Below are 27,735 nucleotides of genomic sequence, written 5' to 3'. Positions count from 1 at the left end.
TTGTTTTTTTTTAATTATCTATATAAAAAGATTTATGTATTTGTTTTATTTTCTGTAATAATAAATACAATATTACGTTTGTACTTTTTTAAATTCCGTGTTCCCAGATATTGATTTTAAATTGCTTCAACAACTTTTTTTTTTTTTTTTTTTTTTTTTTTGGTCTAGTCAGTTTTTTCTGCATCACATGACTGAATCGTGTCTTGACGTCATCACCCTTCGCGGAAGTCGGCGCTGATGATGGTGGCCTCGTCAGTTTAGCAGCAGGAAGAGGATGTTTGCTTCCACTGAAAGAATAATATCACCCAATTACAAGTCTTTATAACAGAGAAAACCACCAACATTTTTCCTACTGAGACCCGTGGAGGGTATTTATCGACCGCTCGGCCTCTGTGAGCCTGAACTAGGGTGCCGGACAACATGTCCCTGTTCCAGTCGGCACTGGATTTCCTAGCCGGGCCCGGCTCGTCCGGAGCGGCCAGTCGGGACCAGAATGACTTCGTCGGACAAATCGTTGAGCTCGGTGACATGAAACTGAGGATCAAGAGGGTGATCGCGGAAGGTGAGACTGGCAATCGCGACGAGTTATGCTGGTCACGTCTTGTACGGCTAGCCATGCTAGTTAGCTAAAATAGCTAACAGGCTAGCAGCACCTTTATTGGTTGTCAATGGCAATAACGTTAGCGAGTGCAGAGCTATGAGTCACCATGTAAACACCAGTTGATAATGGGTTTCGAGGGTGTCTAACACACGATAAATCGATTTCCAGATGTGTGAAGGAGATGAACAGACAACTGTAGCTTGTTTTATACATTATAATCTCATGTTTGCTGCTGATTAAAGTCACAGTGAGCTGCATAGCTGCATGCATTTTACTCGTCTACCCAACCCATAGTTTGCTGCCTACCTCAAACCTCATAATCTGACTTGGAAGCATTTTTGGCTCAAAGAGCAAGATCTGAATAGAGGTGGTGGTAAAGCATGCTATGGAAGCTTGAATGTATTAGAGATAACAGTGCTGTTGCCTCTTAACAGGATAGGTTAACACTCTTTATCTTAATGTTATGCATACAAACAGCCTTTTGTAAAGCTTGTTTCCTCTGACATCCAGGGAGAGATTGTTTTAGTGCCAGTGTTGCTTCCTACCTGATTAATTCGTTTTATCTTCTTGTCTCATGTGTTTCTGGTTAGGACTGCTTTAAAATATAAATGAGCACCACAGGATTAATGTGATCATGAAGCTTTTTCATGAGAAAGTAGTTTCCCCATTTGATCCCACGTAGATCAGCATCAGTCTAAGATGTCGCATCATGACTTTGGTTACAGGGCATGTGTAAACTTGCCGATCAGGTTGCTTTTCTGTGGCAGAAAAACTAGGATTTTTTTCTCTCTATGCAGTGTCAAGACGACCTTGCTATTTTTCATGGTTACCTACTTGCCAGAGTTACTGGAAAGAGCAGAAGATAAATGTTTGATCTTTATTGTTGGTGGGCTCTGATAAAAACGCTGGTTTATCCACGAATTGTGGTTAAAGTAAACATAACTATGTCTAACAAGAAACAGTGGTTAAATCTGTGGTTTACCAAGTACTTCAGTGTTCGCTGTCAACAGATTTTTTAGCATGGTCAGATCAGCAGATCATATTTCATTCACTGTGTTATTTTAGTGGTTCAGTTTCACATCTGCTCTATTTTTGTGTTGCATATTATCTTCAGAAATCCTACAAATTAAATATCAGTTGGTTAAATAACATATTGTTTCAAATTCTTATTTATTCTTCACTTTTAACAACTCTAAGACAACGTTGGCCATTGCTGCACTCATTTGAGATCACTACTCACAGCTTACTGATTGTTTTTTGGGGAAAGTAGTTGGTGACAAAAAACACAGACTGACATTGAATAAGTTGGCAAGTCTCAGTGCACTGTGCACCCTTCAATGTGACCCAATTTCATCTACCTTATGGGGAAATTGCTGACTGATTCTGACAGATTGCTGCATCACCCTAAGTGTTAGCAGGTGTTTTTTATAGAACAGTTTTTCCTCCGTAATTGAAAATGCCCTCTACTGTGTCCTCTTCTCTCAACACTTGCTCTCAGTCATTCAGTCTCAACTACATTGTAGCAAAAAACAAAGCCTCTTTTAGATGTAGTTATGCATGTGGTACAAAAAAAACCCAAAACATTATAGCAGGTTGGAAAATGATCAAAATAACCCACTAATGGCCATCTAATGGTTGGCAGTCTTGCTTTATAAATGAACAGTTAGCTGATGATTAAAGTTGGTGTAGCTTAATTTTACATAGACATACTTTCAGGTCATTGTTTTGCTCTAATTCCACTCCGATCATCAATATAATCACAGTTTTGGGATTGCACTTCCTCTTATGTGATAGTTGGCCTAAGAGTGGTCAAAGGAGATGCAGAATGCTTTCAAAATCAAAGCAGATGGCAAAGGTGGAGATCATTTTACACTAAAACTCTGTCCTTTTCAAACTCCCATCCTGCTATGTGAAAAGTGTCTTTGTTGTGTTCCTTCACCAAGATCTTTGGTGAGAGAATACAATGGATGGCTGTTACTAGATGGTTCTGCTTTTAGGGCTATCATTATTTTTTCTGTCCACTTTACCAGCAATATTTCATTAATTATTTAACACAAGCTTCAAAATTGGACCCAAGAGAGATTGAATAATTTGGAGTGTGATTAAAAAAGGATTTTTATGCCTCTTTTCAGTATTTTTCTTGGATCGTGTTGAAAATTGGAACAAAGGAAACTGAGCTTTTCAGGTTTCAGCCCCTATCTTTCCCAGCACAAAACATAGGAAGACATGTGATCTCCACAGGGACAGCATGCTTTCTCAGAATCACTGGCATTACACATAAATCCTGCAGTGATCAGTGAATAATACACTTGTTTGTTAACTGGCTGTTCTGCTTTGTATTTGTAGTAAAGTGAAGTATTTAATCAGTGTAAGGCATCGGTTCAAAAATGCAATAAAACTAGTGCTGTCCTTTAACGTTAAAGCATGTACAGGAGTTTGAGATTGCTGGTTTCGATCCAAAACCAGACCAATAAACCAGGATTGGGGAAATTAAAACCACCGTACACACCTGAGCACTCTTCCTTATGTAAATGAAGTGTTAAAGATTACAATCTTAAATGTGTTCAATGTCTTCAGCTTTTTGCAGCACAGCGCAAGGGTGGTAGTTGATTTACTCATCTCTATGGTAACTCTGCCCTCTCCTTGTTTGGACTGTGGCTTGCTGAGTCCACTTGTGAGCACACACTTGGTGAAATTTGAGGAAACCAAGGTGTCTTGCCCACTAGCCACAGTGCCTTTTTTGTCCTGCATTGGCTTAATTAAAAATTAAGCCAATGCAGGACTAGAAATGTAACGTATCGTTGTGTATGCGACAGCTGATGTACTTTAGATCCGAGGCCGTACCTTAGACCCTCGGTTCAACATTTTTGTACAAGACATTGAAATTTATCTGAATCTCGATTTCAAATTTATTGCACTTAACATTCCCTGCATGGCATGAATACCGTCTATGTTGTATTAATTTTAAGTAGACTGGGCTTTATGTACCTCAGATTTCTTCCATGAAGTACATTTTACTGAGGGCATTGTGATTCTCTTTATGTCTTCATTCGTTAAAAATGTATGGATTTCTCTGGAGCACTCATCATACCAGGCAAAAGTGATTCTCCTCGCTCTCTGATAGAAGACTGATGAATGCAGCAGCACCGACCGCATAATCAGCAGTTCAGGTTTCAGCCACACCTTAAAAGAAGAGGTGGATATTCAGCAAAGCTTAGTGGGAGCCTAAAGGTTAGAGAAGCCGGCCTGTGATAAAAGCGTTGCTTGTGCTGGTTTATTTCTCAGGAGGACCCTTAAGCCCAAACGTCTCCACTGTGGCTTCTCAGTGGCCAACAGATAAGACTGTGGTCAGGCTATATATGGCTTCATAGCTTGAATGTTTGCGGGTGTTTAAAGCAGAGGATTGCTGTTGTTTTTAATGTTCTCTGTAGTTATGAAATCAAACTTAATTAATCCAATATCCAGTGGAATGCAATGAGACGTATGGTGTGCTAAAATCAGCTGCTAAATATGTGAATTTGTTTTTTAATCACTGTTCACAGTTAACGTCACAGTGCAGGAAAATATCTGGTAGTCATCATTGTAACGTCGTAATGTTGAGCAATAAGGCCAGAACAAATAAGCCATAGACATTAGACATTGTTTCCAGATAGTAGCCACATTAGATTGTATTACAGCACGTCCTGCTCTGAATCACACAAGTTATGCAATACACTGAATATCGTTTATGACGCCCTAGTGACTCTTGTGTTTTTTGTTTTGTTTTTTGAGGTGGATTTGCCTTTGTGTATGAAGCCCAGGACATGAGCAGTGGTAAAGACTATGCTCTCAAGGTAAGATAAATGTGTACCTGCTGAGAAAACTCTGCTTGTTAAATACTGAGACAGTCAATAATGCACATCGATCAATTAATTTGCTCCTTTGTTAGTTTGCATGAGAGTGTGCAAACTAATTCAGAGTGAACGACACACGAAATCAGGAACATCAGCTTTATACTCACTGATTCTACATTGCACAGCATGTACTTATACATAATATGCATTAAATACTACATGTTACTAGTAAATATTAAAATACAGTATGCACTGTGTTACTCAGTACAACTGCATTCGACCTGTCACAGTATAACACATTTTGGAAACATTTTGCCATTTTCCTATTTATACAGTATGCTATGCTAATAATTTGTTATAAAAAATACCCAAAAAAATGTGAGTGTATCAACGTGGGCAACTGCTTATCCTGCTATTTTGTAAGTCATATTGCTCAAGAAACAGTCTTTGACCATGTTGTTTCTTGGAGACCAACAGGGCTGTGTGGGCACCATCTGCTCCGTACTTGATAATTCTGTCCTCGTTGTGTGAATTTCCTTGCATCTATCAAACTAATTTACCACTGGAGCTGCTGAATTTTCATAATTATTAATATAAGCATATAATGCCAAGTCATAACATAAATAATATTAGGGTGCTGTGCATAATATTGTCAAAATCACTGACAATGTTATAGTGCAAAACCCATCAATTCCCCCCTTCAGAAAGTGCATGTTGACAGTGGACAGGAAAAATTCCCTTTTAGCAGGAAAAAACCTCAGACAGGTCCAGACTCAGGGTGGATCAGACTTTATGTCTCAGTCACTTGGTGTGAGGGGAGAGTGAAGAGAGAAAATGTGAGCAGTTTTGAAACAACAGACTTTAAATACTTGGGAGCTTGGTGGGTTCAGTTACTGCAAATGAGAAATGTGCAGCTCTGGAGCCTCAGATAGCTTCAGGGAAAAAGATGACAAACTATGGGAGAGAAGACAGAAAGTTAATAACATACTGTCGTGGCATATTTAGCCAATGCATGAAGAATAGAGGCGCTCAGTGCATCATGGGAAGTCGCCCAGTAGCCTCAGCTTATAACAGCATAACCAAAGGATGATTTAGAGTTACCTGAGGCAACGTAAATATCATCAAAAAGGAAAGAATTTGGAGTGTTTTCATGGATGTAATACTGCTGAAGTATGAATATTGTATTGATTCAAAGTTCAGCAATTGACTGACTACACTTCATTGCTGTGCAAATAAATGATTAATGCAGAGTGTTGTGTTTGGTTGGAGGAAACTCTTGAAGTGGTCAGAGAACTTAAATTACCAAACCCAACATTTAATGATTCTCTGAATCAGCTTTTTTGTGTTCACAGCAAATAATGTTAATGGAATATGTAAGTTCAGGCTTCTTAGATGTGTTGCATAAAAGTTTCTATGACACCTGATCGCAGAACAGAAACAAACCAATGGTGTGTTGGCTTTGTTTTGTTTCAGAGGCTGCTGTCCAATGAGGAGGAGAAGAACAAGGAAATCATCCAGGAAGTCTGCTTCATGGTATCCTCGATGATTTCCACTGAAAAGATGCTTGTGTTTCTCTTATAATCATCATAGAGCATTTCTGTTTTTGCACACAGTGGGTGGTGACATGGGACAAAGCCAAGTTAAACTCGAACTCATGACTTCACAAGGTTGTGGAATGCACTTCCAGTCATGTAGACTATCATTATTAGATGAGTTATACTTTATTTTATATACAGCATCACACAATGCACAAAGGATGTGCAGTACAGTAACTAATATGTATTTACAGTGTTCGATTACAATATAACATTGTTGATAACAAACACCGGCTGTTCTGTGTTGTGTAGCTCTGTCTGAATCTTTTGAGGCGCTCAAGTATGTTTTTTGTCTGAGTGGAACTGATGAGCAGAAAATGAAGAATTCTGAAGGGGTTACATGTGCTGATTTGTTTCTCAGTTTCTGCCAGGGTGACTAAGATTATTTAAAGATAGTTTTGTGTATTTAAGAGGTGAGACGCTGAAGCTCCCGCTGGATTTCAATGGCTGTGGGAAGGTTTGTTTTATGGAGTTATGAGCTTGATATGAAGGAAAACTTTTTTGTCCGGTTGAGCAATAGTTGTTTCATACTATGTTGCACATTATGGAGCTACAGACATTGTGTTTTCCTGATTCCACTACAGGCAGAAATGTCAGTGCACTCATTTTGATGATGATATTTTATGTCTGTTCGAAATTTTCTTCACTCAAACCTAATTTCTTTACTACTGTTTGATGAATCAGCTAGAATTTTAGAATAGACTTGCTCCTCTAGGACTTGCTTGGCTGGAAGTGGTTGGCAGATTTTCAGAAATTGATCCAAATCCAGTGGCTTTAATGCCAAGTGTTACACAAATTCTCTGTTTGATTAGTTGGTTTCTGACCTGTAAATCACCTGCTGGATTAGACAAACTACCAACTGCCAAGCTACTGGTAAAGCCTACCAGAATCTGTGACTAGACAGTGATTACGATGATGCTTTATGCAAAGGCACATCTGAGGCCAGTCTTGACACCACTGTAGTGTTTTTCCCTGTATGTTCCTTGACCTGCTGGTTTCACAGAAAAAGCTGTCAGGTCACCCAAATATGGTTCAGTTCTGCTCTGCTGCCTCCATCAGTAAGGAGGAGTCAGACACCGGACAGGCTGAGTTCCTGATCCTCACTGAGCTGTGTAAAGGTAAATGCATGCAGATCTACACACTGAAGGACACTTTTCTGCATTTTTGCACTTCTTTCCCTGTCCATTTCTTCAGTACTGAATCAGCGCTTACTCATTCAAACCTAAGTGCGGTAAATCAGGCGTGCTGCTGGCGTTTCTCAGTAACTTTAACAGAAGGCATTTGTGATGAAAGTTTCCTGTCTGTGGTGTTTCTTCTTCCTTCTCCACTTCCTTTCTGCTCAGTTACGACAGACTTTGTTTTTATTCAGCAGTTTTTCAGCATTCTTAGCAAATAACTTACTGTGTAAAATTATAAATTTCTATTATTCTAGCATTAATAAGATGTTTGTAAAGATGCAAGACTTGACCTTCTACCTTCAGGCTTTCATTTATTCATCTGTTTGTGTCTCTTGTGCCTCAGGTCAGCTGGTGGAGTTTATAAAGCGGGTTGAGCAGAGGGCTCTGCTGTCATGTGACACTGTGCTGAAAATCTTCTACCAGGCGTGTCGTGCCGTGCAGCACATGCACAAACAGAAGCCTCCAATCATACACAGAGACCTCAAGGTTGGTCTGTTACTGGCAACAGTGAATTCAACGCCAAAATGCTGCTTATTGATAAAAATCCATGAATGAATGATAGAATTCTTTTGTGTCTTGTGCTGCTACTTCATTTTAAATAACTGGTAAATTAATCGCTTGCCATCTTGCCACTGACTTGATGTATTGCAGATTGAGAACCTCTTGATTAGTAACCAGGGCACCATCAAGCTGTGTGACTTTGGCAGCTCCACCACAGTGTCACATTACCCTGACTACAGCTGGTCGGCACAGAAGAGGTCCATGGTGGAGGATGAGGTCTGAGCACAAACCCACACACATACACTCAAACATCACTTGAGATTAATCTCAACAGGGCCCTTAATCATGATACACTGATTATTAATGGCCATTTTTTTCTTACATCCTGCAATATTGAAATCATCTAAGCAATTTGTACTCTAAAAAGTACTAAAATATTAATTTGTGAATCTATTAGAGAAGTTTATTCATCAAATCAGAAATCACAGTGGATCAGTCGCAATATTTACATCATGGTGTTTGACAGGAACCAGAAACCTCTGATTGAATTAACAGTGAGGCGTCCAGGAAGGACTGATCAATCAGGTTAATTATATTTATACCATAACCAAACACTCAAGGGCTTTGCCACAGATGACCTCAATGTTCAGGACACCAGAGACTCTGGTTTCTAAATCTAATAACCTACATGTCCACCAGGCACATGTTGTCAGGCTAGTAGCACAAAATAGACGCTTGAGGGAAGAGCTTTTTTTGAAAGAGTAAAACTGTTGTTATATTTTCATCTGGACTTTGTGTTGATTTTGTGTTTTCTTTTTCTCTATAGATCACAAGGAACACCACTCCGGCGTACCGAACGCCAGAGATGATCGATCTCTATTCCAACTTTCCAATCAACGAGAAGCAAGACATCTGGGTCAGAGCATTGACATTTTCAGACGTTAGATAGTTTTGACATGTTTTGTGCACGTTTTTATAAAAATGACCATATCTGCTCTCCCCTGCAGGCCCTGGGATGCATTCTCTACCTGTTGTGTTTTAAGCAGCACCCATTCGAGGATGGCGCCAAGCTGCAAATCGTCAATGGGAAATACGCCATCCCTCAGAATGATGTCAAGTACACTGTGTATCACGAACTCATACGTGCGTACTGCAACTGGTCTGTGCTAGTTTCTTCATGTCAGTCCATTGATTTGTCAGCCCATTTCACTGAGAGATCATCTTATAATACTACTACGTAGACACAGTTGTTATGCTGCCTTTGCTGGTTCCCACTGAACCAAACAAGCTGCTGTAAAATAAGAGGCATACCACAACAGGGTCGCCTCTCTCTTTCACACAGACGTCGTTTTCATACCTTAAACACAGAGCAGCAAGGTAGGATAAAGGCGCAACAGTACTATGAATGAATGAATGAAAGGGTCTTTGAATCCCTTTATCTGCTACAGTTCTGTCACAGCTGTCGCCCAAATTTGCTTATCACCTTTACCAGCCTGCCATGTTTAGAATGGCACTGCTAAACACCGCATTCACAGAAGTTCCTGAAGTTAAACAGCTCCACCTGGTGGAAAAGACTAACCTGCCCATTTACTGCAAAGATTGACGGGAAACAACACGCATTTACAAAGCGATCCAGTTTGACTTGTTTCTTTTTATCAGTCTATATTGTTGTGCATGCGATTTTGGATTTGTTCTAGAATTTCATTTTCCTTTCATTTTACGACTGCATTTATACTGAAATTGCCTTCTCCATTTTCATAATTACTTTTCTCTCTTTAGTATGGATTCATGTCTGTTACACACATCTTCTCCTCTTCCTCCTTTTCTTCAGGTTCCATGCTGAAGGTGAACCCAGAGGAGCGTCTGTCTATTACAGAGTTGGTCAACCAGCTCCAGGAGATAGCAGCGGCACGCAATGTCAACCCCAAGTCTCCCATTACAGAGGTAAGAGTGTGCATGGCAGCTATCTAAGAAGTTATACTATACTTGAACATCTCCGCAGCTTCATTGTCAAGTAGATGTGCCATCTCCTGCTATTAGACTTTACCTGATTGAAATGATTGGTGTCCTTTTTATTCAGGAGTGTGTGACTTCTGAATTTGCCTAATCTATAAATGTGTATAAAGTAGCTTTTGGAACCTGATTTTCTAATCACATGTATTGACTAGCTGGTGAAGTGTTTGTGCTTCGGGGCCTGATCCAATAGCTGAGTGGTTAGGACACAACCACATGGGTGCAAATGCCCTGAACATCTTTGATTTGACTGATGGTGCAAATTGTCTATCTCTGTCCACTGTCCCTATAAGTCAAAGGCATCAAAATGGCCCCTGATAACCTGTTTTTGCTTTGGATTTCGTCTCCAAGTAGATAACAGCTTTGACAAAGTGTGTTTTGGAGTAAACAACTCTATAGGCAGCGACACCAGGTCACATCCTCAGCGTCTGCCAGCCTCTGAAGAGGTTATTGACAAGCCGACCCCACGGCCCCTTCCGCTCTGTGTAAACGTGCACAAGCACACTCTCAAATTACTGATGTGGTTACATAAAGCCTCACATAAAACACACACACACACGAAGATGAGCACAAAGACGTCTCTATTCTCTTTCCCAGACTCCTCCTCTCCTCCCAGCTGGCATGATGCTAATGGGCCCAAAGAGGCAGAGAGACACAGAGGTGGAAAAGGGTTGAACTGAAATTCCAAACAAACACAATGTGATACAGTTTAGTAGTAAATCAGTATTTTGATTGGCTTGTAGAGGCTGAGAATGTTTTTTCTTTTTTTCAACCACCACCTGCAGTAGCTAACTGAGCACAGATTTAAGGTTTTAGTCAAGATTTTGGAATAAAGAATCATTTTACTCTGTATGGTGTCTGACTATTATCAACTTAGCGGCCACAGCTCCTTACGTTTCTTACCACAAATCCACAAATCCTGGTACTTATCACTAAATCCTCAGTCATAGTTGTGATTTTGCATAAAGCTGATTTAAGTGTCAAAAATCTCCAGATTTCCAGTGACTTCTCTGACATCTTCCTGGTCTGCACCTGATTGTTTTATCGAGGTGTCAGAGTCACTGTTCAGTATCCTGGACTCAATTTCTGTTCTAATTAAATTATCTTTACAGTTTTGCCAAGAGACAAATTAGTAAATTGATGCACACACTTCTTCTCTATCTCTACAAATTTCTTGCTACGCTGAATCCTGATAAGGCTGGTAAGTGTGTGCACAGTGAAGGCAGATTTGGCGATTGCAAATCTGATTAGGGTTAAGAAGGGGTTTCCCTGCTGGACATAAGGAGATCATAATCCTCCTCCTCCTCCTCTCCTTTTCTGAATCTCTGAACAAACATATGGAGACTTGTGAGATGGAGCAGAGAGGAGGGAGAGGAGAAAACTTGTGAAGGAAGGGAGCAGAGGTGGGAGTGAGATACTGAGAAGGAAATACGGTAGACATCTCAGAGCAGAAAAGAGACGGAGACAGAGGCGTTCTGGCTGCTGTACACAGGCCCACACCACCGCCACTCATGGGAGGATTATTTTATCCTGCATATCTGACACAAACTATTTTTAGTTTGCTGCGACGTATTGACCTTTTGGAACTCTTTTGAACTGCTGATTTTTTACGCAGGGACAGAGACAAGACATGTTGCCTAACACTTGATGATCTTTCTCTCAAGATTTGTTTTTAATCATTCCACTGCTCAACTTTTCGGATTTTTTTGAAAGAATTTTTCAAATTTTTTTTTAAAGCTTTTCATCTTCGTTTCACTGATGACGTTCTTCTCTGTCTCTATTAACCTCATCTTTGTTGTATCTCCTTTCTGAAGTTCTGTGTTTTAAACATCACAGGCAGAATCTTTCAGTCCTAGTCGCTGATTTTCTTTTAACCGCTTAGCTTTCATTTTGCCGACCTACCTGTTACAATGTTGAGTACGTACTACTGTTGGCGCCCGGTGTATGATGGCTATGAATGTCTGCAGCTGCTGGAGCAGAACGGAGGGTTCGGCAACACTGGAGCACAGCTGCCCATGCAGATCCACAACGTCCAAAACAATGCAGGTAAGAGTTTGTTTGGATGGTAATGCCATGCTCTCTGTAGGGCTACATACGCTGTACGTTGGTGTTGTGTATAGTTTCAGGTGTATGTTTGGGAGAGCAAAACTGAAAATTCTCTGAAAACAGAACAATAGTTACATGTCATTTTGTCTCCGAAAGTGCAATAGGTTGACTTTAGCGTTTACCCAAATAAGGGACTCCGAGCATTTCCATGAGTTTGTTGTGCTGCATGCCAACAAACTGACAAAATAATTACATGTTACTACTCAGAAACAGTCGTATTTGTCGTATCAATTGTGCGTTTTAGGTGTGACTGATCAACACACTCAATTTCACCAGAGTGCTGAATTTCTAATCAGCCAGTAACATATTTTCTGCCCAAGATGCCATCTACCATATCACTGACAGTCATGCATTAGTAATAAGCATAAGTAAGCTGGCCAGTTCATCAGAAACTACTCATCTGCTGATATATAAGAAATACACACCCTCTTCTGTGTTCCTGTTACACTGTGAGTTAACTACAAGTCTCCTTTGAGGAAAAGGGGTCATGAACAACTGTCAGTGGGTCAGTTATTTTTAACTCCAGTGGTCCAGAGCCTCATGTGTTAAAATGATCTTGAGGGTCTTTGCATGGTGGTTTATTAAATCATGGTAAGTGTGGCGGAAATATCTTAATCACAGTCTCATTTGTTGCTCATAATAGAGCCATTCACTGTCACTCTCCATTCACTGCTTCCGAGTCTTATCACATTATCCCAGTAACTCAGTAACACACTGACCTTGACTGATCTTGATCCTGACCCCGAGGCCAAGAGGTTCACATATAGCTTTGTAATAAACAAAGTGGCATTTTACTGTGGATGTCACAGGCTAGGATTTGGTTGGTAAGCTTAGTTTAGTAGCAGAATGAAAAACAACAATCACAGATTACCTGATAAAATGCATTTTGGAGAAAACAAGCTCAGAATATGGTATGATGGCTTTCCAACCTGCAGCATTTTTAAAGCAGACCGAAGCACTGTCTAGCAATAGCTCACTTCCCTGTTTTTAAGAATGAGACTCTTTATTTATTCATAGAACAAGCTGGACTTACTTGAAGGAAAAACTCACATTTCTGTTGTTTATCTGTACTTTTTTCCTCCAAATGAGCATAATAAGCTTATTATTTTGCCATATATACACACAAACTACCGGACACACACACACACACACACACACACACACACACACACACACACACACACACACACACACACACACACACACACACACACACACACACACACACACACACACACACACACACACACACACACACATTCAAGCTGTCTGCTGTCCATTAAGAGGATTTCTGCACTGCCACTCAACCATCTGTCGAAAGGCAGAATGTTTGCTCTTTCCCTTAAGGAGCGTCTCTGACTGCTGCTGTATCTCAACTTCAGACTGCTCCACCAGATGAAAGAAACTGATTTTATCCAATACATTTACCTTGAAGTTAAACACACAATGCATTTACCTCTTACTGATGATCCGCTTCTAGACATCATCAAGTGACTGTGTGTGATAGTTTGTGATTAGTTTGCAGCTACCAATGAATTTCTGATACTCTGCACCCACATGCACAGCTATAGACTACTTGTTTTCCTGTTCAATAACCCGTTTTTTTTTTTTTTAGTTATAATTGTGATTATTTTATTTTTGATTATAATATTTTCAGTTTCCTGTCAAGATTTCATGAAGTGTTTTTGATATCATTGTGGTTTAACAGCGACTATGATTTCATGTGCTAAACCTAATATCAGTGCTCAAACCATGACAGTGTCTGTAAATTTCTTATATTTGGCATTTCCTGTTTTTCCTCATGATGCCTCCAGGTGTGTACGATCCTGATCAGTCCGGCAGTGGTCTCTTGGATATCTTGAGAGGAGGAACCGAGCGTTTCCTGACCAACATAAAGGACACATCCTCTAAGGTCATCCAGTCAGTAGCCAGGTAAGATGCTCCAGCCTGCTTATGATGAATCTCATTGTTCCATTTTTTTTGTGTTTTGTTCAGTCATATACTTTTCAGTTTAGTCACCATGAAAGCTCAGTGAACAATAAAAGTGTTGTATTCATAAACCTTGAGTAATACATTTTTTTCCTCACATTTCATAACAGACATTATTTATTGTATTTATTATGTCTTTAAACTGAGGAGATGGTTAATCATTTGGTTGAGAGTACTGGCAAATGTAACTTCAAATGTGCCTAATTTTTCACCCTCTGAACCTCAACACCTGTCACATTTTTACTTACTGTTGACTCATTGTTCACTGCAATATAAAGTCATACACCTCTATGGAAACAGCACGGCCATGGCAAGAAGTAGAGAGAACTCAGAAAATTCTTTCATGCAGTGAAATACTGTTATAATGCAATAACTCATAAAAAGGAAAATAACTGATTATGCGTTTTACATAAATTGAAACAAGCTGGAACCAACATGTACAGCATTTTATAAGTGCCCACATACGTTACCAACAATTTTGACTCTACATGCTAAAGATATTTTAATGTTTACATTTTTAAATGTTTTCTAAATTCGATCTGCTTGGTACAAACACAGCCTGCAGAGTTCAGCTAAAAAGCCACAGATTTTTTCATCATGTGACTGCTGGTTGTAGCTGAGTCACATTTAGCTTCAAAACTGCATCCAGGAGTGCAGATTTTTAGTGAATTTATTTGAGCAAATGGTTTATTTTGCTGGAATATGACAATTGTATGCATAGATATTTTTTTTTGAAGTTTCCCAGAGAAATGGTTTGTTTAGTTCAGGCACCACCGAAAAGTTTAAAATCAGACGATTCTCTCTGTTTCCACAGTTTTTTAGTGACATGAATTTTTGATTGTTTTTTAAAATACAACTTGCCTTTCAAAACCCATCAGTGGGTTTTGGGGTTCAGATGGTTAAGCTTGGCATGTCCACCACCATTTGTGTTTATATATTGCTAATTTAGGAGCTAATTTACTTGACAGAAACTATGTGCTTGGGTTCTGTGAGTAATTTTTATTTCAAACATCCACCAAATGGCAGCTGACACCTAAGCAATGCTGTTTGTCAATTATCGGTCATCATGTTTCATCACACTTGCATCAACCTAAAATAAATGTAGACTGTACACCTGCAAATTGTCTTTGTAACAGCTCATACTCTCCTCTTGTCCTACCCTGGTCCAAGATTTACCTTTAAAAGGAACATTTTGTTGTTTGGTTGTCTGAAATTCCACTCAGACAGCAGACTGTAGTTAAAAATCATCCTTATTTCAGGATATCTCTCTCTGTAGATCATTTACCAACTGCTGGTATAACAGTAAATCAGTGGATTATGAAGTAATCTAATCTACTTCGCTTACCTGCAGCATCCAGTGACATTTGCGATAATTGTTACAGACAGGTTAAAAATTTGCAAAGTGTTCCTTTGATCGGCACACAATCCACATCTGTTGAAGTTCTGTTTCATTTGGTTGTTCAGTCATCAGTTTGCTCCATTTGTTTGGTCCTTTTGTTTATTTTTTTGTTGTTTCTTTTCTCTGTCCCAATCCCTCATGGTCCTACTATGTGTCCATCACCTAGCAACCCAAGGTAAATATGGGTCGGTGGAACGCGTCAACTCATGCGTCACTCTGTGTGTTCTGTAGTGTGTGTTTGATTTAGAGGAGAGAAAAAAAACCCTGTACTAAGCCTTTTTGCCGTGCTGTGTCTGTCATCACAGCTTGCTGATCCTAACATCACACATTCAGTAATTCAGTTGAATGAATGCAGAGCGTGATGTGAATGGACAGATGAGTATTATGTATGGGTAGAATGACACCAGAAAATGTCAAAGCGAGTGAATCTCACTCTCGCTATTCATGCTTCAGGTAATTTTTCAGGTTTGATGAATTAAAATCGTTGAAACTAGTGTGAGTATATACTTAGAAAACTGTGCAAATCCTATACTGTTTAAAGTTTGGTCAAAATATTGGTGATCTGTATTTAAATCTTGTCATTTATTTTGGTGCATGTGTTTAAGCGATCATGTAATTTGTAAACTTTCAGCATAAAAGTGTTAAACTCTTAGACAACTAAGGCGGACGGCCGCATCCAATCCAATCCGATTTGACCTCAGATAAACTTAAGTAGCCCTTCCTTGATACCTTGATTCATTTAACCCATTTCATTATTTTTAGCTAACTGTTTAAACTGTTTATCCATTGCTTTTAACCCATTTAACACCACAGTCCACTACTTTTAACTATTTCCTTCATTGATTTCAACAGTTTTAATCAGATTTTTTATCTGTTACCCACCTATTAATTAAAGCCCTTTCAATTTTTTACCATCACTGTTGGATAACTATTTTTAGCCATGTACATTTGCATGCAAGCATGTGGGGAAATTACATACACAATGAACTAACTGAGCCTACTGGCTACTGCTATTGCTACCTTTCTGTGTCAAAGTCAGGTTCTACCTGCCTGGAATTGCCCACAGGGGACAACTGAAGTATTTTGAAGTGAAATTGAATTGAAATGTTGTCATTTATTTCATGGATTTAAAAAATAAAAGAAGTTAAATGGTGCGTTAAATGGTGCTTGTGAGGTGCAAATGTTTGGGCAACTTCTAGCTGAAGAGTCTCAGAACAGAACTTCATTGACTTGTTCGAGTTACAAAGTCTTATTTGTCCGTGTAAGGCAGGTCAAGAATGCATTTTCTTATTCTTCCAACCACCATTCAAACAGGGGCTCCTCTAAGCCACTCATTGAGGGTCTGAAAATGGCGGAGGAAAGCTAATATATATCAAGGTGCTCCCAGCTTTAAATTCACACTTTCTGAAATGTCATGAAGAAATGACACTTTAGAGAAACTATAGAAGTGAGGATGAGATCTGGAGGACAAACAAAACCCTCAGATAGAACTCCATATTTGTCCATATGACTCCAAAGAAACAGCAGGAAAGTAACGGCAGGAGTGGTTGACTCTGCTTTCTCAAAAAGGGTCTACATGGATGAGCCGACAGCAGGAAGAATTCTGCTTACTTTTATTTTGTTTCACTTAAATAATCAACAGAGTATGAAATTCACTCTGAGGTTCCTAAACCTTTGCATGCAACTGTTTTAGGTCACTATTTAAACAACTAATCCACTTTTCCACTTTTTCTTTCATAGTGTATTAATCTTTTTTGACTTACTATTCTAATTTCCTTGCTTGTTTGCTAACTAGTTATTATGAACGCTTAACGTCTTGTTGTTAGGTGTTTAAACTAACTCAGCATGTTTATATTTTTTACTTTACATAGCAATTTCTACAGCTACAATCTTTCCAAGCCACTTCATTAAAAATCCACTTAGGTAGTAGTAGTAAAAATGGTTAGAAATCACTGTCCTTTATGAATTGATTGATTGATTGAATGAATGAATGAGTGAATGAATGAATAGTAGTTTGAATATGGCTCCACTGCATACTAAACAATACTAAATAGCCATTTCAACCTCATGTATGTCTTAACCAGCATTACCTGTGTGTCCCGATACCATACAGATTATATATTTGTCTGTTACCACCTTAGATTTCTTTGCTTGGCCTGTGTTTTTTGTCTGTACCGAATTCTTAGCTGCAGTAGGAATCATGCTTTTGTTGTTGATTATATTTGCTCCAGTGAGGCCTAATTTCTACATCACTTAACTGCCAATGCTGCTTACCGCCAAGGAGCTATTGGCAGTGATGAGCGATCCCACGTGACAACAGGCATCTGCCAGATGCTTGTGCAACATTAAAGACACAACAGAAAGATGAACTGGGGATTGTCTTAATCTAATTTGTATAATTTGTTGGACATCCTTCATCAAAACTGGTTAAAAATGGGAACTGAGTCATAGCCCAGGAACCGATCATCCTTCAATATTTGGGTTTACCATTAGCAACACAAAGCTTTCTTTGTTCCTCAGCCAGCTTATGTCATTAGGCTGTTTGTTGACGGCTGTCTCCCAGACATTAGTTTATTTTCCCTTTTATTTCTTTTAGTAGTCACTGATTTGTGCCCGCCCTCCCTCTTGTGTAGCATTGGTACTCCTTTTAAAAGTGCACTTGTGATTTCTTTTACAGCTATGCCAAAGGGGACCTGGATATTTCATACATCACCTCCAGAATAGCAGGTATGCATGAAAAAAAAACTTTTTTAGCATTGTGTCACTGTATTGGTATGTCATTAAGTCCTTGTAATTACACATTACATGATGTTTATCATTTCAAAAAAGATATCAACCGTTAGTGTAGCAGTTACCAATGTGTTTGTGTGTGTGTAGTTATGTCTTTCCCAGCTGAAGGGGTGGAGTCGGCGATAAAGAACAACATCGAGGACGTCCGCCTCTTCCTCGATTCACGTCATGCTGGCCACTATGCTGTGTACAACCTCTCCAAGAGATCATACAGACCTTCTCGATTCCATAACAGGGTATGACGTGTGTGTGCATGTATCTTTGTATTAGGGGTTGTGTCAATGTGTCAGATAAGCTGAGGGCTAGATTACATAGGTGACTGGACAGTTTGTTTACTTTCAGCAGTTACAGTTGGAGCAGCATCTCTGTTTTTGTAATACATCAACATTTGCTGTTGTTAAAGTAGCTGCTGTTGTAACTTGTGTCCGCACGGGTGGCTAGATTATGTCAAAAAATTGCTTTTTATACAAAAATATATCATATTTTCCACTGCACTGTAGGAAAACACTTACTGAGGCAAGTTTTACTTTTTTTAATCAACCCTAGATTATTGGGACATCTTATAAATGCATTCATCAGCAGCAGCTCTCAAGCCCGTGGATGCCATGTCTCAGTATGCACCAAAATTTATTACCAGAGACAGTTATAACACTCGTCATTGCAAGCTATATGCTCAAGTTAGATGATCTTCACACTCTGTAAGGCCTGAGAGACATTGGGCTTTACTAATTTATAAGAATTTTACTGTTTTTTTACCCCCTTACATGACCTCATTACAGTCTTTTAATGTGAGCCCTTACCATAGATACATAAATGAAAATCCAGTTTTATTCACTCTGCACCTACAACATGGAATAACTTGCAAAACAATCTAAAGTTTGACTCATTTTTAGACTTTTGGCAATTAAGGTTTTTAATTTCATCCTATTTAATTACCAGCTGCTCTTGTTGTAGTTAATGTGTTTGTTTCAAAACGTAAAAACAATAATTAATGATTAATTACTAACTTTACCTCCTCACATTTTATTTTTATCTGAGTTTTTTGGCGTGCCGACATCTTTTATTCTCTTACTCAGCTACTTTAAATAAAGGGTAATTTTGATGATGATGCCTTAGCTGTGTTCAGGTGTGAATCTTTATGTATTCGTATAGGTATCAGAGTGTAACTGGCAAGTACGTCGTGCCCCCAACCTCCGCAGTCTCTATAGTGTATGTAAGAACATGCATCTATGGCTGAAACAGGACCAGAGGAACATCTGTATAGTCCACTGTCTGGTAAGTTAGTCCTTTATGCGGCTAACATTGATGATACAGAGGAAAAAAGTAAAAGAAAGTCGCATAACTCAAATCATAACCCTGACCTTTCCCTGTGTAGGATGGCAGAGCAGCATCAGCTGTGGCAGTTTGCTCCTTCCTGTGTTTCTGTCGCCTTTTCACCACAGCTGAAGCTGCCGTCTACATGTTCTCAATGAAACGCTGCCCACCTGGCATCGCACCTTCACACAAGAGGTACAAAAACACACATATAGAAATTATGAAGTGCAGAAAAGGAGAAAATTTGTCAATTCACCTTTTTTTAAATCTCAGTTTTCACCTTTTTCCCTCCTCCTGCAGTAAGTATAGACATTATTTTTGTCTTCGCTTTGCTTTTCAGGTATATAGAATATATGTGCGACATGATGGCAGAGGAGCCCATCATCCCTCACAGCAAGCCTGTAATCATCCGCTCCATCACCATGACTCCTGTGCCGCTGTTCAACAAGCAGCGCAACGGGTGCAGGCCGTTCTGCGAAGTTTATGTTGGAGATGAGAGGGTGCTGACCACATCACAGGAGTATGACAAGATGAAGTACGTGTGACCTTTATTTAAATAATTTACAAAAGTTATTACTCTTTCACTGAGTCATTCTTGTTTTCCCTCTTTTCAGGGATTTTAAGATAGAGGATGGGAGAGCGGAGATTCCCCTCAATGTTACAGTCCAAGGAGATGTACTGGTGGTGATCTATCATGCAAGATCCACACTGGGAGGACGTCTACAGGCAAAGGTATAGACATGTGCCTTTGCCTCTGAAACTGCATTGTTGCACTCATTGTGTTTTGCTTACAAACTGAGATAAATGATGCCTCAAATTTAGTTTTTGAATAGATCAAAAGAAAGTGGTGATAAATATGAATCAATTCTCATTTTAACTGAGACACTTTTCTGTTTCAGATGGCATCCATGAAAATGTTTCAGATTCAGTTCCACACAGGCTTTGTGCCAAGAAACGCCACTACAGTCAAGTTTGCCAAGTATGTACAACGCCTGGAGCCACAGAATACTGCTGCTAATGTCAATATTGCCAGATTGTATTAACTGGTGTTAAAATGATACGTTAACTTATCCAATAATACCAGTAGTAAGAGATACTGCTAATTTACTATATATCGAAATGCTTGTGATGGGCTTTCTTTGTAACTTTTTCTTTCCCATCTGCCTGTTCACCTTTCAGGTATGATCTGGATGCCTGTGACATCCAGGAAAAGTATCCAGACTTGTTCCAGGTCAACTTGGACATCGAGGTGGAACCCAGAGACAGACCCAGCACCAAGAGTCCTCCGTGGGAGGGCTTCCAAACCAAGGGTCTCAACCCCAAAATCCTTTTTTCCTCCCGTGATGAACAGCAGGAGATCCTCAGCAAATTTGGTAGGTGACTTTACTTTACAAGATCGTGGGTTTGGACGTGCTAAGCATAGGTCTGCTTTGGTTTTTCTCAGATGCTTTCCTTGTGTTCTGCCCTCAAGCCCATTGGAAGCATTCCTTCAATTTTTCGGATTCACTTGTTCACAGTGAACTAAACATTAACCCTAAATACCTGCAGGTAAGCCGGAGCTGCCTCGTCAGCCAGGTTCCTCTGCATTTTATGACTCGGAGTCGCCCCAGCCAGCTCAGACCCCAGAGGGGTCCAACACAGCAGAGCCAGAATCTCCTGTGAGCAATGACACCAACGCCAGCAACTTCTTCCAGACACTGGATTGGGAAGGTACTGTATTTGTGTCTTCTTTGGCTCTAAAATCATCTGTATTTACAGGCTTAGTATACTGATTAACTGTTCCCTTTCTCGAGAAGACTTTTCATTTTGTGTCATTTTAATCCTCTTAGATAGAGAAGATGAACCATGAAACACTGATTGATTCCAAAATTTCAAATGCCACTTTTTGCACTGATTGATTTCTTGCATTTGTAGATGTGCATGGCCCTCAGGATGCCTCAGACAGCCAAGGAGGAGGATCCTTGAACGACCAAGAGGACCTGAGTGACCAATCAGATGGAGAGTCTTACTCTTATTCTGCTCCCAGTGGAGAGCAACTGTCACGAGACAACAGCGAGCCACTGTTTGATGCTGACTTCCAGGTGCTGAAAATCTAGGATGGCTGACTATATCCTCCTGTGACTTCATTTATGTTGCACCCTTGCAATACTATGAAATAGAGTCAAAAAGCAGTATTTTCTGCCTCAATTCATTTCTGTCTTTTCTTGGTGTCCTGCTCTCCCCTCAGACCTCCCCTCCTGCACCCCAGGAATCTCCTCTGGGTGACACAGCTGACCTCTTAGGGTTGAACTCTGACCCTCAACCTCCCTCCATGTCCTCAACCGCCTCCTCTGCTGCTCACCAAGCAGAGCAGGGAGGAATGAAAGCTTCTTCCAGCAACAGCGATCTCCTCAACGACCTGTTTGCACCTCCTGCTGGTCAGACGGGAGCAGTGCAGGAAGATCTGTTCTTCAGCGGGTCGACCAGTGGGGCCACACCAGACTCAAAACGTAAGAGTTGACGCCCAATACGTGCTGATTGCACTGTTTTAGGAAAATCTCCCAGTTATCCTTAATGCATTTTCTCCCTGTCACTCTGCCTGTGTTGCAGCTATGGGCGACCTGTTTGATCCGTTTGGGATGGGGTCCGGCTCCGGTGTCGGCTCCAGTGTTGGTTCATCCCGACAAGCCTCTGGACCGGACCTGTTTGGAGACTTGTTGGGTTCTGACAGTTCAGCAACTAGCGGATTTAGCTCAGCTCACAGTAACCCCACTCCTGCTTCCAACAGCAGCCTCTTCAACCTCAGTAAGTAACTGCTGCTGTGACATGTTATATAGTAGCTGTCTAAAAGTTTCAGTCAGACTGCAGCAGACTGTTAAACTTGCAATGATACATTTTTAACGTAACATTTCAGTGCTAGACCTTCATCAAACAAGTACTTGCCTGACTTCTGGACTGTGCTTGGCCATCTCCTCTGCACCAGCCTCATAAAATAGATGAGCCCTGAATTCTTGTTTTTAAGATTTTAATGCTTGTTTTTAAGGTGTTAAATGGGTTGGCACCTTCTTATGTATCTGAGCTTTTACATGTCCATGCTCCAGTTTTAGCGCTGAAGTCGGCCAGTCAGATTGTCTTCAAAATTCCCAGATCCAGTCTCATAAACAGAGGTGACTGTGCCTTTTCTGTGGCTGCACCCAGTCTGTGGAATCACTTACCTGTTCAGATTAGAACTGCTCGGTTTCTTGATACCTTCAAGTGCCTACTGAAGACTTGTATGTACTCTCTAGCTTTTTATTGAAGTTGAACTCTGACACCTTTATATATGTCATTTTTTGTCTTGTCTATATATTTCCTCACGGATTATGTTTTGTTTCTATTTTGAGCTTGTAAAGCACTTTGGTCAACCTTGGATTTTTTTTTTCAATGTGCTATATAAATAAAATTGACTTTAATTCCCCTGTATTTAAGATACCTAAATTGTTCTATTTAGACATCTTCAATTAAGTTTGAACCTGTCAGAATGATGTTGTAGATATCTTGAATTACCGTTTTCATTTGCTGCTTGACATTGCAGATATCTATAATTACATCAGAAACTACAGCAAGTGGGAGGTTACTCAATCAAACTGCAACCATATCCACTTGTGACAAGCTTTATACAGCCGTGTCAGAGCAGGTTGAGGCTGAAGTCCTAATAAATTTTTACCCCAAATCTCTGGTGAATACTTGGTCATACTTAGGATGTTTGTGTCTTTCCAGATAAGCTTGTGAATGACGTCCCGAAGATGACGTCATCAGCCAGCCAACCAGACCTGCTGGGTGGGTGGGACAACTGGGCAGCCGGCACCACCGCTGGCATGACAAACACCGCCAGCAAACCCAACTATACCAACACTGGTAGGTGGAGGAACATCACGTAGCGGTTTGTGTGTGAATGATAATGTACTTGGTGTGATAAATATGTGGATCGTCTTGTAAATCTGAAAAATTGTAACTCACATATTGTCATTGTGTTTACAGCTTCTGGTGTTTCATCCATGTCGAAGGCCAAGTCTCAGACCTTTGACCCTTTTGCTGACCTCGGAAACCTTGGCGCTAATTTACCAGGTAAGAAATGCCGATAAAACAGCAAAAACTTGAACTTCAAGCTCATGATCATATAAATTTATCCCTATTAACTACCATCCCGCTTTGTTTTCTTACAGGATCCTCCAGCAGTAATTATTCCGGGACTTCCTTTAACGCTAAAGGTCCTTCTTCCTCCACCTCCTCCTCTGCAAAGCCTCAAGCCCAGCCCTGGCAGTCTGGAAGACCCGCCTCAGCTCAAAACAAATCTTGGATGCCTGGATCAGGACCTGGATCCGCACCCAAACCATCCTCAGCATCTCAGCCACCAGGACCACAGCCCACTAAACCTAACTACAACCTCAACTTCTCAAGTGTCATCGGTGGGAGAGAGGAGAGAGGAGTTCGTGGGCCTGGATTTGGTAAGAGATACTGAGAAAAGTGGAGGAAATTATTGCTTTTCATTGGCTTGTAGATATGCATATACACTGCCAGTCAAAATTATGGAACTGAACAACATGGAAGGCATCAAAACAGTTGAATTAATTGTTGTAGAATTCAGAAAACTTTCAAAAAAAAAGAAAAACCTATGATCCAGTTGGTGTGGTCAAACTTTTAACTGATGCAGTTTGTAATGAGCAATTCACCAGCAACTGAAAATGCAGCATATAAATGAGGTAAAACCTTTGCGTCACGGCTTCAGAAAGAATAAAACTAGGATGAGTCATGCTTGCGTCTTTTTGTATCAACACAGTTCCCACGTCAAACCGTATTTCTCTCTGTGTTTTGTTGTATCATAGGCCCAAAGCCCAAGGTAAAGGAGGATGACTTTGAGGACTTGCTGTCAACTCAGGGTTTTGCTTCTAAGCCTGATAGAAAGGGACCACGGACCATTGCTGAAATGAGGAGACAGGAGATCACAAAAGACATGGATCCTCTTAAATTACAGGTAACAGGACGTGGACAGGACATATGTGATTAAAAAAACAGCTCTCAGTGCAATTTCCCTGCATAAATAATGAGTAAATCACCTTCATCTGTTCAGTCCATAGCATTGCCAGAAGGGCTGTTTAGACTGACCAATCTGGCACTTTTTTGCAGGAGATAATCAGAGTTTTACCTCACAAAGCATCCTCCAGCTGCTGACCACAGTTTGTTCCTTCTTCCACGCTAAATGTTTTGTTTCGCTGTCATGCTGTAGATTTTGGACTGGATTGAGGGGAAGGAGCGAAACATCCGAGCGCTGCTGTCGACTCTCCACACAGTGTTGTGGGAGGGTGAAACCCGCTGGAAGCCCGTCGGTATGGCGGACCTGGTGACGCCCGACCAGGTGAAGAAATACTACAGGAAGGCTGTGCTGGTTGTCCATCCGGATAAGGTACTGTATCCAGAAACATGCGGTTCCAAGATTGATTATTTGATTCTCATAAAAGCAGATTGTAGCACGATTTACAAATATTTTAATGTCGTCTTTACTCGTCTTCATTCTTTAATATTGTCATTGACGCTCTGTCTCTCTGCAGGCAACAGGCCAGCCATATGAACAGTATGCTAAGATGATCTTCATGGAGCTGAACGACGCCTGGTCAGAGTTCGAGAACCAGGGATCCAAAGCACTCTTCTAAAACCCTGGCTGGGATCCCAGCTTGACCAGACCAGCCCAGATTGGACTGGATTTGGCCTAACCAAACCCAGGGTTAGACTGGGCCAGATTGGACAGGACTGAGCCCACATTGGGCCTTAGGGGGCGCAACAAGCCTCTGAGAGGTGTCCTCTCTACCATTCCCTCCCTCCTTCTTTACTTTCTTCTGTTTCTACAGTCAACAGAAAAAAACTGACCTTTTGCCTCACACCTGGCTGTGGTGAAAAGTTTCCTCACTTGTTCATGAACAGCCAGTTAAAATAAACATCATGATCATTCTGAAACTCACTGCCTACCTGTGTGACTGCCTGAGTGGTGCTGCAAAACATCGGGAGGGAGGAATAGGTGACAATCACGTGGAGAAGATTAAATGGAAATCAGATAATACGAGGACTTTTAAAAAGATCAAGATAAGTATTGTGACATTGTGTGTTCAGATAAAACAGACCCGACAGTAAAGGCCGTGGCTGGTAATGTTTTTCATTCATGCTTTTGCAAACGTGCAGTCATTCAGCTGACTGGTGAACAAAAACTGAGCATGGCTGTAGGTTTTTCAGCATGCCAGCCAACATGAAAAATCACAAAATCATTTAAAAGTCAAATTTTTAAGCTTAGTTGCCTCAAAAAATGTCTAATGAATATCAGAACTTACCAGCCACAGCATTAATGAATGATAAGCTCCAACCCTGCCTCTAATACAGAAGCAAGATTTAAACCTTCCCATGATTTTGAAACAAGGTCGACCTGTTGAAAGTACCCGTCTGAAGTGCTGCTGCTGCACCTTTTGGTTTGTTCTTGAGCCATTCCCTCTCCACAGTCCCGAGTGTTGCCTGCTGAACACTACTCACGCTGCTTCTACCTTTACAGGTATTGCTGCACAACACTCCTCAGATCGACGTTCAAAAAAATGTGCATCCGAAACTTCTCAAACTTCTGTTGGAGCCCCCGTATAAATCCCAAGCGGGCAGTCTTGTTGTTTTTTTGAAGTGCTCTTTTAATTCCACCCACTCAGGCTACACCCTGTAGCTAACTGCATGCTGTGTAGCACCAAACCTCCCAACAACAGGGGGGCAGGTGTGTGTTTTTGACTTCAATCCAGGGTAATCCAAATGGGCTCTTTTAATTGAAGTGCTCCTTTATCTTGCCGCAGAAACAGAGAAGAGTCTACCTGCTCGGTTTTTCGCTGGGTGGCGGATTTACAAGTCTTCCCAGCCTCTCCATCATCTCGCTGTTGTTCTTAACCCTCTGAGCCCCACTCGCCTGCGGAGTTTGTTTGTTTTTTTTTATTTTTGTCATAGAGGTTTAAAAAGTGAAGGATTGAAAAGAGAATCTGGTGATTTAATCTGGTTTTCTTGTATTTTGGGGGGGGTTAGTATTAAGCTGTTTGTCGGTTAATCATCGCTTCAGTGTAAATAGAAAAATCTTATCATCCATCAAGTGGCTTTGTTAAGATTAGCAGCCTGGGCATTTGATTTGTTGATGCTTGACTGTGTGATTGTGTGTGCGCGTGAGTGTGTATGTGTGTGTTTCTTTCTAGAATAAGATAATGAAACCTGGTCGAACATCATGCTTTCTTATCTGCAATCACAATCCTATTTTTTTTCCTTTATTCCAGGGTTTGTCTTTTCCAAAATTTTCCAGCTCTGGCTTTTTTTTTTCCTATTTTTTTTTATTTCATGTTTTACCTCATGGACCAACTGAATCACCTGTTTTCTTATTTATTATGTTTTTTTTTTTTCGGGGGAGGATTGGGAGTTAATGACATGTATTCATGCGTAATAATGGCACAAGTTTAAAATTGACATAATATATAAGTGGAATGTGCTGAGGATAGTGGGACAGTTGTTGTTTGATCACAGTGAGCCTCTTATTTTTTTTGCTGTTTTCATTCCAAAGCATCAAATATTAATATGATCAATGTGCTTTTACAAATATATATCCTCTCTGTTAAGTGGTATGTGTTTATTATTTGTCTGTTCAGTTCAGTCTGTCATTTGTTTTTTTGTTTTGTTTTTTTTTTTTTTACTTTTTTTTTTTGCTTCCTTTCTCCTCCTAAGGCAGAACTGAAGTTGTAGCTTCTGTTTTACAGTTTTGTCATTTTGTTAAGATTTCAGTGCAAGGGGCCAGCAAACCTAAGTAAGAAAATAAAATAAAATAAACCCATGCATAAAATCCAGTTGAAACTTTCTTATGTAGTATAAAGAGGGGGAATTGCAAAAACCACACATCAGCAGCGTTTACTGTACCAAATTACATCATACTAATATGAATGTAGTCTTCAATGCAAAAACAGATAATTAAAAATACTTTTGATCTGAGGCAAATGTTTGGGTGTTTCCTTGTCTTTATTTTTGAAATTTGTGTGAATTTACATTCACAGTCAACTACACAAAAAAAAGGAAAAGATTTTCATATACTGAAAAGTCACTGTTGTTTGTCATGAGAATCACACCACTTTTTTGTGCTGGAAACCCTATAGAGTTCTCATTCTTAGCCCTCTCCATGTAATATTTTATGTCTTGGATAGTTTAATGGTCCGTGTACGGATCTGGTAATTGGATTTTCGTTCTGAAACGGGTATTGAAAACAAAAAACGAGTGGTTATTTGATTTTCGTTTTAAAATACAAAAATTAAAATTGAAATACAAGGCGTTTTTCCTTTTCATGATCAAAAAGGGATATCCGATTTTTTTTTTTAAATGCTTTGATTTTTGTTTTATATTTAGAATA

The 27,735-nt window shown here is 40.1% G+C and overlaps 1 protein-coding gene across 1 annotated transcript; it reads left to right on the top strand.

Annotated features, from left to right (window-relative positions):
- Positions 1-212: 212 nt before the first annotated feature.
- gak (cyclin G associated kinase) lies at positions 213-27,323 on the top strand. Its single transcript, XM_023264593.3, has 29 exons — positions 213-562; positions 4,373-4,434; positions 5,908-5,967; positions 7,033-7,147; positions 7,551-7,693; positions 7,859-7,984; positions 8,535-8,624; positions 8,716-8,851; positions 9,540-9,652; positions 11,689-11,767; positions 13,642-13,759; positions 17,893-17,942; positions 18,093-18,241; positions 19,158-19,280; positions 19,381-19,514; positions 19,660-19,854; positions 19,934-20,051; positions 20,219-20,298; positions 20,499-20,692; positions 20,868-21,029; positions 21,234-21,400; positions 21,547-21,808; positions 21,909-22,103; positions 23,058-23,195; positions 23,319-23,405; positions 23,504-23,785; positions 24,164-24,312; positions 24,565-24,741; positions 24,887-27,323. Exons 1-29 carry the CDS (start codon positions 421-423, stop codon positions 24,986-24,988), a joined length of 3,948 nt encoding a protein of 1,315 aa, XP_023120361.2. The 5' UTR covers positions 213-420; the 3' UTR covers positions 24,989-27,323.
- Positions 27,324-27,735: the final 412 nt, after the last annotated feature.

Source organism: Amphiprion ocellaris, chromosome 6 (assembly GCF_022539595.1).
Source record: "Amphiprion ocellaris isolate individual 3 ecotype Okinawa chromosome 6, ASM2253959v1, whole genome shotgun sequence".
Classification (NCBI taxonomy): domain Eukaryota; kingdom Metazoa; phylum Chordata; class Actinopteri; family Pomacentridae; genus Amphiprion; species Amphiprion ocellaris.
The sequence above is the reverse complement of the archived record's forward strand: the minus strand, read 5'-3'. Positions and strand labels throughout refer to the sequence as shown.

Excerpts from the sequence above, each read along its gene's own strand:
- gak (XM_023264593.3), top strand. The coding sequence starts at position 421 with ATGTCCCTGTTCCAGTCGGCACTGGATTTCCTAGCCGGGCCCGGCTCG. Across the intron at positions 11,768-13,641 it reads CAACGTCCAAAACAATGCAG|GTGTGTACGATCCTGATCAG; the intron begins GTAAGAGTTTGT and ends TGATGCCTCCAG. Across the intron at positions 21,030-21,233 it reads CCAGACACTGGATTGGGAAG|ATGTGCATGGCCCTCAGGAT; the intron begins GTACTGTATTTG and ends TTGCATTTGTAG.